This window comes from Oryx dammah, unplaced genomic scaffold (assembly GCF_014754425.2).
Source record: "Oryx dammah isolate SB20612 unplaced genomic scaffold, SCBI_Odam_1.1 HiC_scaffold_11058, whole genome shotgun sequence".
Lineage (NCBI taxonomy): Eukaryota > Metazoa > Chordata > Mammalia > Artiodactyla > Bovidae > Oryx > Oryx dammah.
In genome coordinates, this window is record NW_024080452.1 from 215,510 (window position 1) to 229,897 (window position 14,388).

The 14,388-nt window shown below is 38.1% G+C and overlaps 1 protein-coding gene across 1 annotated transcript in view; it reads left to right on the forward strand.

Annotated features, from left to right (window-relative positions):
* Window positions 1–247: 247 nt before the first annotated feature.
* The window catches only part of LOC120860373 (nephrocystin-3-like), a 52,927-nt gene continuing 38,786 nt past the window's right edge, over window positions 248–14,388 (forward strand). Inside the window, exons 1-6 of the mRNA XM_040236174.1 lie at window positions 248–665; window positions 2,445–2,570; window positions 3,290–3,440; window positions 5,242–5,394; window positions 6,597–6,730; window positions 8,382–8,542. Of these exons, the coding sequence (XP_040092108.1) occupies window positions 270–665; window positions 2,445–2,570; window positions 3,290–3,440; window positions 5,242–5,394; window positions 6,597–6,730; window positions 8,382–8,542 (1,121 nt within the window). The 5' untranslated portion in view covers window positions 248–269. The remainder of the gene's footprint in view (window positions 666–2,444; window positions 2,571–3,289; window positions 3,441–5,241; window positions 5,395–6,596; window positions 6,731–8,381; window positions 8,543–14,388) is intronic.

A 14,388-nucleotide genomic window follows, 5' to 3' on the forward strand; every position in this document is an offset into this window, starting at 1 on the left:
AGCCACATCCCTGCTGCTCTCCGCGCCACGCCGATCGCTTGCCCAGCAACCCGCTGGCGGGCTCCGCTACGTAGCCCAGCCCAGTCCCGTCCGGCCCCGCCCCATCCGTTCTGCTCCTCTGGCCCCGCCCTGTCCTTCTTGCCCGCCCACTGGCCCTCCCCTCCTTGATATGCTCGCTCCGCCCCTTCCTGCTGCCCCGCCTCGTCCATCTGATCGTGTCCCGCCCTCTCCTCGTACCCTGCTGGCAATTAGCAGCGCCAGCCGGCGCCATGGGTACCGCTTCGTCGCTCGTGAGCCCCGCGGGTGGGGAGGTGATCGAGGACACGTATGGGGCGGGCGGCGGCGAGGCCTGCGAAATCCCGGTGGAAGTGAAGCCCAAGGCCCGCCTGCTGCGCAGCTCGTTCCGCCGGGCCGCGGGTGTGGCGGCTGCGGGAGCCGGGCCCGGTTCGCTGCCCCGTGGAGCGGGCGGCGGCGGGCTGCTAGGGGCCAGCTTCAAGTCTACTGGCTCGTCGGTGCCCGAGCTGGAATACGCGGCTGCTGAGTACGAGCGGCTGAAGAAGGAGTACGAGATCTTCCGGGTCAGCAAGAACCAGGAGTTGTTATCCATGGGCCGCCGGGAGGCCAAGCTGGACACGGAGAACAAGCGGCTGCGGGCCGAGCTGCAGGTAATGCTGTGCCCGGGCACTCACCGGAGATGACCGCGACACCTGGGAACTGAGGCCCGGGGCCGTCTGCCCACCGCCCCGCAGCCGCATGGCGGCACTGCCAACTGGACCCTGAACGCCTGACTTCGTCCCTTGCCCGTCCTGTCTCATCTCCAAACCAAGAAGTTTTGAAAGTTAAGCAGAAACTGCTCTGCATTTTACTTTGAGAGAACACACTGCCTTGTGGTCTAAACTGATATCTTTAAGAACCACCGGCTCCCCTCACCGCCCCACTTTTTTTTTTTTTTTCCCTTTGGGCCATTCATTCAGACACCTTGAAGCTATTAGCCCGGAGCAGCAAATGCTCGGGGCTTCCCTGGTAGCTCAGCTAGTAAAGAAAATGTGAAAGTGAAAGTCTCTCAGTGGTGTCCGACTCTTAGTAGTCCATGGAATTCTCAAGGCCAGAATACTGGAGTGGGTAGCTTTATCCCTTCTCCAGGGGATCTTCCCAATGCAGGGATTGAACCCAGGTCTCCCGCATTGCGGGCCACAAGAGAAGCCCAAGAATACTTGAGTGGGTAGCCTATCCCTCCTCCAGGGGATCTTCCTGACCCAGGAATCGAACTGCACTGCAGGCGGATTCTTTACCAACTGAGCTATCAGAGAAGCCCTGGTAAAGAATCCGCCTGCAATGCAGGAACCCCTGGCTGGATCCCTAGGTCGGGAAGATCCCCTGGAGGAGGGTATGGCAACCCACTCCAGGATTCTGGCCTGGGAATCTCCATGGACAAAGGAGCCTGGCGGGCTATAGTTCATGGGGTCGCAAAGAGTCGGACACGACTCAGCGACTAAACACAGAGCAGCACCAAATGCTAATCTCCAGGGAAGTAGGTCTGCCAGGACCACACAGATACACAAAAGACTTTGGTGACATCCTGTTGAGGCAGCTCATCAAACCCTTTGTAGGTGTTTAAAACCCTGCCACCCCAAATGCAACTGTAACAGGACAGAGTGCACTAAGGGGTGACAAATGTTCCAGTCCCAGGGTATTTCTGTTACCAATCCTGATTTCTTATGTAACCTTTTTTCTTCCTTTTTCATATACCTAGGCATTTAAAACACACACACACACACACACACCCTATATTTATTTTATCCATTCAGTCAAACATTTACTGAAGACCTGCAGTGTATCAGCCTTGGAACTAGCAAGAGGAGTGAGACATGGAGCCAAGGAGTGCACAGTCTCACAGAAATAATTATCCTTCAGGTTAAACCTTATAAATTGTGATTTTGTTCTCTTAAAGGTGGGAAAACTGAGTTGTAGTGAAGATTCAGAACTGGTGCAGTATTTCAAAGAAAAAGTATTAATTTCCATTGAAAGTTTAATATCTTCATTTATAATTCAAGCACATTTGCAGGGTTTTTTCCCCATTATATGTTTGAATAGAATGGCAGTATGCAGTTCTTGATAACTGGTGAAAAACTAGACTGTTGATATTCTGAGATATGTAATACATATATGAGAGTGTTGGTTGCTCAGTCATGCCTGACTGCCCCATGGACTATAGCCTGCCAGGCTCCTCTGTCCATGGAATTCTCCAGGCAGGAATACTGGAGTGGGTTGCCATTTCCTTCTCCAGGGAATCGTCCGGACCCAGGGATCGAACCCAGGTCTTCCCACATTGCAGGCAGATTTTTTACCTCCTGAGCCAGAAGGGAAGCCCAATATGCATATAACATAATGTAAAATTTGGGAGGCATGCTATTTGTTAGAAATAACAAGGTAAAATATTCCAGGCACTTCAAAAAACTTACCAGAAGATACTTCGGGAAAAGGAAAGTGCTTTAGAAGCAAAATACCAAGCAATGGAGAGAGCAGCTACATTTGAACATGACAGAGACAAAGTTAAGAGGCAATTTAAGGTAAATTTCATGCATCTTTATCCCCAAAGTGACAGGGAATAAAGCAATATATTTTAAAATTTCTTATAATACTGTGATGAGTAAATAGAAGTAAATGATGTAGGAGTCATGAAAGGTGTAAGAGCTGAAGTCTTATAAAAAGTAAATACTTTTTACTTTTGAAGTATTTGAGTTGGACCAGGTAAACTTGAGATAATTTCAAAGAAAAGGTATAAAAGTGAACATTTTCGTTGGGGGGCGGGGGAGGGGAAGGAAAGTGTTTGTATTAGGGGAGAGCATGTAGAAATATTTGGGGATGTGTGCTTTGGGAGAGCATTACTGGCAATAAGTGTGCATGCTAAGTCACTCCAGTCGTGTCCGACTCTGTGACCCTATGGACTATAGCCCATCACGCTCCTCACTCCATGGTATTCTCCAGTTAAGAATACTGGAGAGGGTAGCCGTGCCCTCCTCCAGGAGGACAATAAGTGGGAGGGGGGCAAATTTGCTAAACATCAGGTAGCAGACATGGCAGCCCCACACCTTAGATATATCCTCCTGGAATTCCACTGGGTTCCAGTTACAAAACAGTGACAGAGAGGTATTCGCCTTACAAAAGAGGGAGATCAAGTACCAAATGAATATTGATTTTATGAATGAAAGAATTTTCCCTTAAAAGTTGACGATATCACTTTTTGCTTATGGAAAAGGATTTCAAAATTAAAATATATCTTTTAAAGATTTTTAGGGAGACCAAGGAAAATGAAATTCAGGATTTATTGAGGGCCAAGCGAGAGTTGGAGAGCAAACTTCAGAGGCTACAGGCTCAGGGGATCCATGTATTTGATCCTGGAGAATCTGATTCAGATGACAACTGTACAGATGTTACTGGTAAGTTTATTTCCTATTTATAATGTTTTGAGATATCAAAATATTAATAGGTATAATGATTGTAGAGCCAACTTTGAATCCTTATACTGATAATTGCTCTTACAAATAGAGTTGCTCTTTCTTTCTCATGTTATAACAGGTCTTTTCTATAGAAGTCTATGGTGTAGAAGCTGAGGTTCCTTCTATTTTGTTGCTCTGCCAACCTTAACCCATAGCTTTTCTCTCTCTGGTCTAAGATGGCCCCTCCAAGTCCCATCATATCTACAATTTAGCTAGAGGGAGTGGGGGAATACATTACTTTCCTTGAAAGCACAATCTGAAAGATAATACACATTACTCCTACTCAAACCCCATTGGCCTGTACCTTCCTCAAACCCCATGCAGGCCTATACCTTCCTCTACCTAGGAAGATGGGAAAGTGTAATTATTAGTAGGAGAGCCATGTATGCACATAAAGTTTGGGGTTGTGTCATTAAAGAAAGGAGAGAATGGATGCTGGACAACAGTTAGTAGTCTCTGTCACATTTTCCCACATAATGGATGTATTCTTGCAGCCATCAGAGTATCTACATAATGTTTCATCAAGTGGTTTCCAATACAGATTTTTTGAAATATTTTAAAGTTTTTGTTTTATAATTAAACATATTAAATGTCTTTCTAGAAATAAAGAAAAACTCAGAATCACAGAATGAAAATGTCCACTATGTTAATAGGAAATAATAATGAAGTGATTGACATTGAACAATATTCTATTTTAACTGTAGTGGGAAGATGCAGTCACTCTCCTATTTATAAAAAAACTAATTATATTCTTCCAAATTAATGTATTTTGGAGTAAAATATGGCAATTGATAATCCCCTCTTAATTTGCATTTTAGTACCATTGAAATTTGACCAGCATTCTGAGACTTTTATTACTAACTTTTGAGGAAAAAAAGGTGAAGAGATTCTTAATGGCTTATTATGACTAAGACATTAGTCTTAGCGGTTATTTCAGTGTTGACATATGTTAAAATATAGTGTTTCAAAACTATTATATTCTAATTCTCTTGGCAAGTTAATAAAAACAAGTTAATATTTCCTCCTAGGTCTTTTTTTCCTATTTTGATGTAAACATGATGAAGGAATGCTTGAGGGAATATTGCTCATTATTTGTTACCTACAAATAAAAATCAGTTTTGCCAGATTGTCACCCAAATACCAGTTTACTTAAGTTTAGTCAAGGACTCCATGTTATAGCAAATATTACTTATTTTTAAAATGTGTGTTAGTAGGTACTCATTAATTCAGACATTAATTTTGTTCCTCTGGGAGGTTAAAGAGAATGTACTCTTTACATCTTTAGCTTATATCCTAGTGAATTACCAATATCAATTACTGGTGTGCCAGTAATAGTCTTCCTTTGAAATTCATCCCTTCAAATTTTACACTGATACCTAAATCATATGGTTAGAAAAGTTTTCTAGAAATTTTTGTTGGGGAGCATTTTTAATTCCTTTCTCTGTTATTATAATTTCTTTGGTTATTATATTCCTAATTTCTTTTCGTCTTTCTCTCTTTAATCCCCCGTTTAAGACTGAGATAACCAAAACTGTGTTAACTACCACCTTAGAACGTGCCAGAAGTTGGTGGCAAAGTACTTTCAGAATTATTCTTTTGATTTCAAAATCAAAGTTTTAATATTTGTTGTATTTATGATCTTATAGTACTTTTTTGGATTAGAAATCCTGTTGAGTATATTTGATAAGGTTTTGAAGTTTCAATATTATTTGGTTTTCATCAGATGAAATCTGCTTTACAGCTGCTGGAACCCAGTGCGAATATTGGACTGGTGGAGCCTTGGGAAGTGAGCCTTCCATAGGGAGTATGATCCAGCTTCAGCAATCCGTCCGGGGCCCTGAGTTCGCCCACAGTTCTATAGACGTGGAAGGACCGTTTGCTAATGTCAACAGAGGTAAATGGCTAATGGTAATTAGCCATTTGCTGATTAGCTTAGTTAATGGTAATGATTGTTTGTGTACTACAGTCTTGTGCTGGGAGAAATGCCATCAGCGAGCATAAGACTTGTTTTCTGGTTGTCTTCCACTGTCAGGCCAGTATGTTCTGGTACTTGTCACTGACCAGAAAGGATGAAGTTACATAATTCACATCAGGATCAGATGGTGTCCCCCAGCCTGAATGACCAATGAGTTCTAATAACTGAAATTTTGGTCTGGATTCTCAGGTATTTTAGTTGAGTAGTGAGAGTTTAATGTAGATCAGCCGAAGAACAGTAGTTTTCAGACTTTTCTTTTGCATCTTTGATGGTGCTGAAAAGTTGTGTGTGCATGTATACTAAGTCACTTCAGTCACATGTGCACCCTATGGACTGCAGCTTGGCAGACTCCTCTGTGCATGGGATTCTCCAGGCAAGAATACTGTAGTGGGTTGCCATGCCCTCCTCCAGGGGATCTTCCTGATCCAGGGATCGAGCCTGCATCTCTTATGTCTCCTGCACTGGCAGGCGGGTCCTTTACCACTAGCACCACCTGGGAAGTCCAGTTTTACTCATTATCTTTGTATAATTTGGTATTCAAAACAGCTCTTAAGATCTGTTCAGAATTTCAGTACCACCGCTGACCTGAGATATTATAAGTAGTTCCATTCTTTTCTTAAAACTATGAAATTATTTATCTATTAGTAAAATAAAAATTATTTTTTAAATAATACATTTTCAATTAGTCAAATACATCTTAAAATGTTCATTCTCACTATCTTTAGGTTACTTTTCATTTTATACCACTCTTAAACTTTCTTTTTGACTCAGTATATTTTAAGAATAATAAACAAGTAAAGCCAGTCTGGGAACGTAGGCCTTCCTCAAGTTACAAGCTGATTGAACAGCCCATGTGGCCTAGTTCCCTGACATTTGACTGGAGCCGTGGCTACCTCAGCAGAGACCACTGGTGACTTTGATTGCTTTAAACCCCAGGATAGAATTTGAGATTAGAGAACAGGTTGCCTTCTAATATGTTATTCTAGAAGTTATGTCAGTATTACAAGGGAGATAAGATATTGTTCTATGATGCCAGTTGTGTTTTTTCAGACTTTCAGACATCTTATCATATGGTCTTCTAATAATTCTTTTGGGGAACTTATGAGAAATTTTATTTTCAGATGACTGGGATATTGCTGTGGCTAGTTTATTACAAGTTACCCCCTTGTTTTCACATTCTCTGTGGAGTAACACTGTCAGATGTTACCTCATTCATACAGATGAAACCCAGCCTGAAATGGATCTTTTCCTTAAGGTGAGGACATTTATAAATTTTGTATTCACTAATTTAAAATACAAGTTAATATTGTATTCTGGTTATGATACTACTGCATCTGAACCAGATAGTTTACTACATACAAGATTACATCTTAAAGAGTAGGAGGCATCTTGGGCTTTTCTTAAGAAAATGTCTTAGTATTTTCAGTATATTCAAATTAAGTCCTTGGAACTTTATGCTTTTGAATGCTTCATTACACATTCTCCAGTGTTTAGCTGTGCCTGCTTTAGTTAATCTCTGCCAGCCCTATTCTTGAATCTGTTTCAGATTATAACAAAATGTAATCCTTGTCATGATTTTCAACTTTTCACAGCAGCCATTGGGGTTAATCTAAGGCAGGGGTCGGCAAACAAAAGCCTGTTGGCCAAATCTGGCCTGAAGTCTGTTACTGTGTAACCTAGAGCTAAGATTGGTTTCTGCGTTTTTAAATGATTGAAAAAGAAATCAGAAGAAAAATATTTTGATGTGAAAATCATATGAAATTCAAATTTTGTTGTCTATAAATTTTTATTAGAACACAGCCACACACAACATATTGTCTCTGGTTGCTTCACATTAATGGCAGAATAAAATTATAGTGGCACCTAAATGCACCACAAAAACCTCTGCCGAAACAGGCAGCTTCTTAAACTATTATTAATTTGCCATCTGGCTGTTCGCAGAAAAGTTCACCAATTTCCTTTCTAACTGAATTTTCAATAAATATGTGTGGCACATGCAATACCGTCAATATAAACATACTCCAGATTGTTGATTAATAAGTCCATTTAGCTTTCTTTTTTGATATTACTCAATTTAGGTAAACAGACACAGTATTTTGAAAACCAAAGCTTCTACTCACTAACTGAGTATACATTATTCCCAAATACATGTTGAGGGAATTACTAATTTATTGCATAGTAATAATCAACATTTACTAAGTAAGTTAATTTGTTATCAGTTCAGTCGCTCAGTCATGTCCCACTCTTTGCGACCCCATGGACTGCAGCATGCCAGGCCTCCCTGTCCACCACCAAATCCCAGAGTTTACTCAAACTCATGTCCATTGAGTCGCTGATGACATCCAACCATCTCATCCTCTGTCGTCCCCTTCTCTTGCCTTCAATCTTTCCCAACAGCAGGGTCTTTTCAAATGAGTCAGCTCTTTGATAATTTGTAATAGACCAGCATATTTTTATTTTATATCTGTTTGCTTTAGTGTTCATGGCAGACACTTTTTACTATATAAATTTATGGGTTTATGTTTGTCACCCTGTAACAATAAACAGAAGTTATTTGTAAGAATAATAATAAAAATATATACCACAGCAAAATAACTTAATACTGTACTCCTGTTGTTTTAAGTTTTATTATGAGATAAATCATTTTCTGAACTAGGAAACATCCAAGCTGCTAAGCTATTACTATTTTCAATTTATAAAGAAGTTTGCCTTTCCCCTTAAAGTTTTTTTTTAAAATATGATTATGATTTTTTTAGTTTTAAATCAGAGACTATCCAACATAACTTGTGATAAAGCATGTTTTTTTATTTTAAGTAGTATGAAGCTGACTAGATCTTCAGTTAAATAAGCTGTGCTATCTTTCAGTTTGCACATGAAAGATATTTGCTGTTTCAATTTTTTTTTAGGATTACTCACCTAAACTTAAGAGAATGTGTGAGACAATGGGATATTTTTTCCATGCTGTGTATTTTCCAATAGATATTGAAAATCAATACCTCGCTGTAAGAAAATGGGAAATTGAGAAAAGTTCATTAGTTATCTTATTCATTCATTTAACCTTACCAAGGTAAGCTGAAAATTCTATAGTTTATTATAGGGGTTAAACTTGTAAATAGAATTAAGTTTGCCAAATGAAACATAAGTTCTAATTGCATTCTTGTTTTTTTAACTTATTTATTTTTTAATTGAAGGATAATTGCTTTACAGAATTTTGCTGTTTTCCATCAAACCTCAACATGAATCAGCCTTAGGTATACATATATCCCCTCCCTTTTGAACCTCCCTCCCATCTCCCTCCACATCCCACCCCTCTAGGTTGATACAGAGCCCCTGTGTGAGTTTACTGAAACATACAGCAAATTCCCATAGGCTATCTATTTTACATATGGTAAAATAAGTTTCCATGTTACTCTCTCCATACATCTCATCCTCTCCTCCCCTGTCCCCTTGTCCATAAGTCTATTCTCTATGTCTGTTTCTCCACTGCTGCCCTGCAAATAAATTCTTCGGTACCATTTTGCTAGATTCTATATATATGCATTAGTATACAATATTTATCTTTCTCTTTCTGACTTCACTCTATTATAGGCTCTAGGTTCATCCACTTCATTAGAACTGACTCAAATGTGTTCCTTTTTATCATTGAGTAATTTCAATTGTGTTATATTTATAAGAAGTAATGGATACTTCTTTATCCATTCATCTGTCAATGAACATCTAGGTTGCTTCCGTGTTCTAGCTATTGTAAATAGTGCTGCAATGAACAATGGGATACATATGTCCTTTTCAGTTTTGGTTTCCTTAGGGTTTATGGGTAGGAGTGGGATTGCTGGGTTATATGGTGGCTTTATTCCTAGTCTTCTAAGGAATCTCCATACTATCTTCCATAGTGGTTGTATCAGTTTACATTCCCACCAACAGTGCAAGAATGTTCCCTTTTCTCCACACCCTCTCCAGCATTTACTGTTTGTAGGCTTTCTGATGATGGCCATTTGACCAGTGTGAGGAGATATCTCATTGTAGTTTTGATTTGCTTTTCTCTAATAATGAGTGATGTTGAACATCTTTTCATGTGTTTGTTAGCCATCTGTAGGTCTTCTTTGGAGAAATGTCTCTTTAGATTTTCCCCACTTTTTGATTGGGTTGTTTGTTTTTCTGGTATTGAGTTGTATGAGCTGCTTATATATTTTGGAAATTAATCCTTTGTCAGTTGTTTCCTTTGGTATTATTTTCTCCCATTCCGATGGTTGTCTTTTCACCTTGCTTATAGTTTCCTTTACTGTGCAAGCTTTTAAGTTTAATCAGGTCCCACTTGTTTATTTTTGTTTTTATTTCCATTACTCTAGGAGGGGGATCATAGAGGATCTTGCTTGGATTTATGTCATCGAGTGTTGTGGCTGTGTTTTCCTCTAAGAGATTTATAGTTTCTGATCTTAACGTTTAGGTCTTTAATCCATTTTGAGTTTATCTTTGTGTGTGGTGTTAGGAAGTGTTCTAATTTCAGTCTTTTACATGTAGCTATCTCATTTTCCCAGCACCATTTATAGAAGAGGCTGTCTTTGCCCCATTGTATATTCTTATCTCCTTTGTCAAAAATAAGGTACCCATACGTGTGTGGGTTCATTTCTGGGCTTTCTATCTTGTTCCATTGGTCTATATTTCTGTTTTTGTGCCAGTACCATACTGTCTTGATGACTGTAGCTTTGTAGTATAACCTGAAGTCAGGAAGATTGGCTCCTCCAGGTCCATTCTTCTTTCTCAAGACTGCTTTGGCTATTCAGGGTCTTTTGTGTTTCCATATGAATTGTGAAATTTTTTGTTATAGTTCTGTGAATGATGCCATTGGCAATTTGATAGGGATCACATTGAATCTGTGGATTGCATTTGGTAGTATAGTCAATATTGATTCTTCCTTCCCAGGAACATGGAATATCTCTCTATCTGTTTATGTCATCTTTGATTTCTTTCATCAGTGTCTTATAATTGTTTGTGTACACTTCTTTTGTCTCTAGGTAAGTTTATTCCTAGATATTTTATTATTTTGTTGCAATGGTGAATAAGATTGATTCCTTAATTTCTCTTTCTGATTTTTCATTGTTAGTATATAGAAATGCAAGTGATTTCTGTGTATTGATTTTGTATCCTGTGACATTGCTAAATTCACTGGTTAGCTCTAGTAATTTTCTGATAGTATCTTTAGGGTTTTTTATGTACAGTATCATGTCATCTGCAAGCAGTGAGAGCTTTACTTCTTTTCTGATCTGGGTTCTTTTCATTTCTTTTTCTTCTCTGATGGCTGTAGCTAGGACTTCTGAAACGATGTTGAATAATAGTGGTGAAAGTGGACACCTTTGTCTTGTTCCTGATTTTAGGGGGAATGCTTTCAGTTTTTTACCATTGAGAATAATGTTTGCTGTAGGCTTATCATATATGGATTTTCTATGTTGAGGTAGGCTCCTTCTATGCCTATTGTTTGAAGAGTTTTAATCATAAATGGGTGCTGAATTTTGTCAAAGGCTTTTTCTGCATCTATTGAGATTATCATATGGTTTTTATCTTTCAATTGGTTAATATGGTTTATCACATTGATTTGTGTATATTGAAGAATCTTTGCATCCCTGGAATAAACCCACCTTGATCATGGTGTATGAGCTTTTTAATGTGTTGCTGAATTCTGTTTCCTAAATTTTGTTGAGGATTTTTGCATCTATGTTCATCAGTGATATTGGCCTGTAGTTTTCTTTTTGGGGGGGTTGTCTTTGTCTGGTTTTGGTATCAGGGTGATGTTGGCCTCATAGAATGAGTTTGGAAGTCTTCCTCTGCTATTTTTTGAAAGGGTTTTAGAAGGACAGGCATTAGTGCTTCTCTGAATGTTTGATATAATTCTCCTGTGAAACCATCTGGTCCTGGGCTTTTGTTTTTCAGGAGATCTTTTTATCACAGTTTCAATTTCAGTGCTTGTAATTGGCTTGTTCATAATTTCTGTTTCTATTCTAAGAATCTATTTCTTCCAGGTTATCCATTTTATTGCCATATAGTTATTCATAATAGTCTCTATAATTCTTTGTATTTCTGCATTGTCTGTTGTAACCTCTCCTTTTTCATTTCTAATTTTGTTGATTTGATTCTTCTCTCTTTTGTTCTTGATGAGTCTGGCTAAAGGTTTGTCAATTATGTTTATCTTCTCAAAGAACCAGCTTTTAGTTTTATGAATCTTTACTATTGTTTCTTTCATTCCTTTCTCATTTATTTCTGCTCTGATCTTTATCATTCCTTTCTTTCTGCTATGTTTGGGGTTTTTTTTTTGGTTCTTTTTCCAGTTGGTTTAGGTGTAGAGTTAGGTTGCCTATTCAATGTTTTTCTTGTTTCTTGAGGCAGGATTGTATTGCTATAAACTTTCCTCTTAGAACTGCTTTTGCTGCATCCTGTAGGTTTTGAGTTGTCATGTTTTCATTGTCATTTGAATCTAGAAATTTTTTGATTTCCCTTTTGATTTCTTCAGGAACTGTTGGTTATTTAGAAACATATTATTTAATCTTCATGTGTTTGTATGTTTTACTTTTTTTTTCTAGTCTCATAGCATTGTGGTCAGGATGCTTGATATGACTTCAGTTTTCTTAAATTTACTGAGGTTTGATTTGTGACCCAATATGTGGTCTATCATGGAGAATGTTCCATGTGTAGTTGAGAAGAAGGTGTATTTTTCTGCATTTGGATGGACTGTCCTAAAGATATCAATAAGATCCATCTCATCTAATGTATCATTTAAAGCATGTTTCCTTATTAATTTTCTGTTTTGATGATCTGTCCATTCTTGTGAGTGGGGTGTTAAAGTCTCCTACAATAGTAACCGTAATACGATAACGTATTATTGTCAGTTTCGCCTTTTATGTGTTAATGTTTGTCCTACATATTGAGGTACTCCTATGTTGGGTGCATAGATATTTACAACTGTTATGTCTTCCTCTTGGATTGACCCCTTGATCATTATGTAGTGTCCTTCCTTATCTCTTGTAATATTCTTTATTTTAAATTCTATTTTGTGTGATATGAGGACGTTACTCCAGCTTTCTTTCATTTTCCATTTGCATGGAAAATATTTTTCCATCCTCTCAGTTTCAGTCTATATGTGTCTTTAGGTCTGAAATGGGTTTCTTGTAAACAGCATATAAATGGGTCTTGTTTTTGTCAGTCTGAATGAATTGGAGCATTTAATCCATTTACACTAAAGTAATTATTGATATATATGTTCCTATTGTCATTTTCTTACTTTTTTGTGGTTTTATTTTGTAGATCTTTTTCTTCTCTTGTATTTCTTGACTATATAAGTCCCTTTAACATTTGTTGTAAAGCTGGTTTGTTGGTACTGAATTCTCTTAACTTTTGGTTGTCTGAAAAGCTTTGGATTTCTCCATCAGTTTTGAATGAGATCCTTGCTGGGTAGAATAATCTTTGTTGTAGATTTTTCCTTTTTCAGTACTTTTAATATATCCTGCCATTCCCTTCTGGCCTGCAGAGTTTCTGCTGAAAGATCAGCTGTTAAACATATGGGGTTTCCTTGTATGTTACTTGTTGCTTTTCCCTTGCTGATTTTAATATTTTTTCTTTGTGTTTAATCTTGTTACTTTGATTAGTGTGTATCTTGGCATGTTTCTCTATGGATTTATCCTGTATGGGACTCTTTGCACCTCTTGGACTTGACTGACAAACCCTTTTCCATGTTGGAGAAATTTTCAACTCTAATCTCTTCAAAATTTTTCTCATACCCTTTCTTTTTCTTGTCTTCTTCTGGAACCCCTATAATTTGAATGTTAGTGTGTTTGATATTGTCCCAGAGGTCTCTGAGACGACCCTCAGTTCTTTTTATTCTTTTTACTTTATTCTGCCCTTCAGAAGTTATTTCCACCATTTTATCTTCTAGCATGCCGATTCCTTCTTCTGCTTTAGATATTCTGCTATTGATTTCTTCTATTTTTAATTTCAGTAATTGTGTTGTTTGTCTCTGTATCTTTATTCTTTAATTCTTCTAGGTCTTTGTTAATTGATTCTTGCATTTTCTCTTCTGTTTTCAAAGTTTTTGATCATCTTTACTATCATTATTCTGAATTGTTTTTCAGCTAGTTTGCCCGTTTCCTCTTCACTTATTTGGACTTTTGTGTTTCTAGTTTGTTCCTTCATTTGTGTATTATTTTTCTTCCTTTTCATTATTTTTATTTAAACTTACTGTGTTTGAGGTCTCCTTTCCCCAGGCTTCAAGGTTGAATTCTTTCTTCCTTTTGGTTTCCGCCCCACTATGGTTGGTGCAATGGTTTGTGTAAGCTTTGTGTTGGGTGAGATTTGTGGGAAGTTTTTTTTGTTTGTATTTCCTCTGATGGGCAAGGCTGAGTGAGGTGGTAATCCTGTCTGCTGATGACTGGGTTTGTATTTTTGTTTGTTGTTTGGATGAGGTGTCCTTCATAGGGTACTACGGGTGCTGCTGGATCTTGTATTCAAGTTGTTTCCTTTGCAGGAGTTCTCACTATTTGATACTCCAGAGGGTTAGTTCTCTGGTCATCTAGGGTCTTGGAATCAGTGCTCCCACTCCAAAGGCTCAGGGCTTGATCTCTGGTCAGGAACAAAGATTCCACAAGTGGCTTATTATGGCATTAAGTGAGATTAAAACAAATACCCAAAAATAAGAAACTAAAGATGAACCCCAGATAAATGGCAGTTACAAAATCAGGCAAATAATAATTAAAATAATGGAATATACACATATACATATACACCCATAAGCAAAATCAAAACAGTACAGGAAAAATAAAGTTCAATAGATTGACCAAGCAAACAAAGAAAACAAAAATTATATCTAACGGTTAAGAACTAAGCTAACTAAAGCACAAACTAGAAAACAAAACTAAAGCAAGGTGCCAA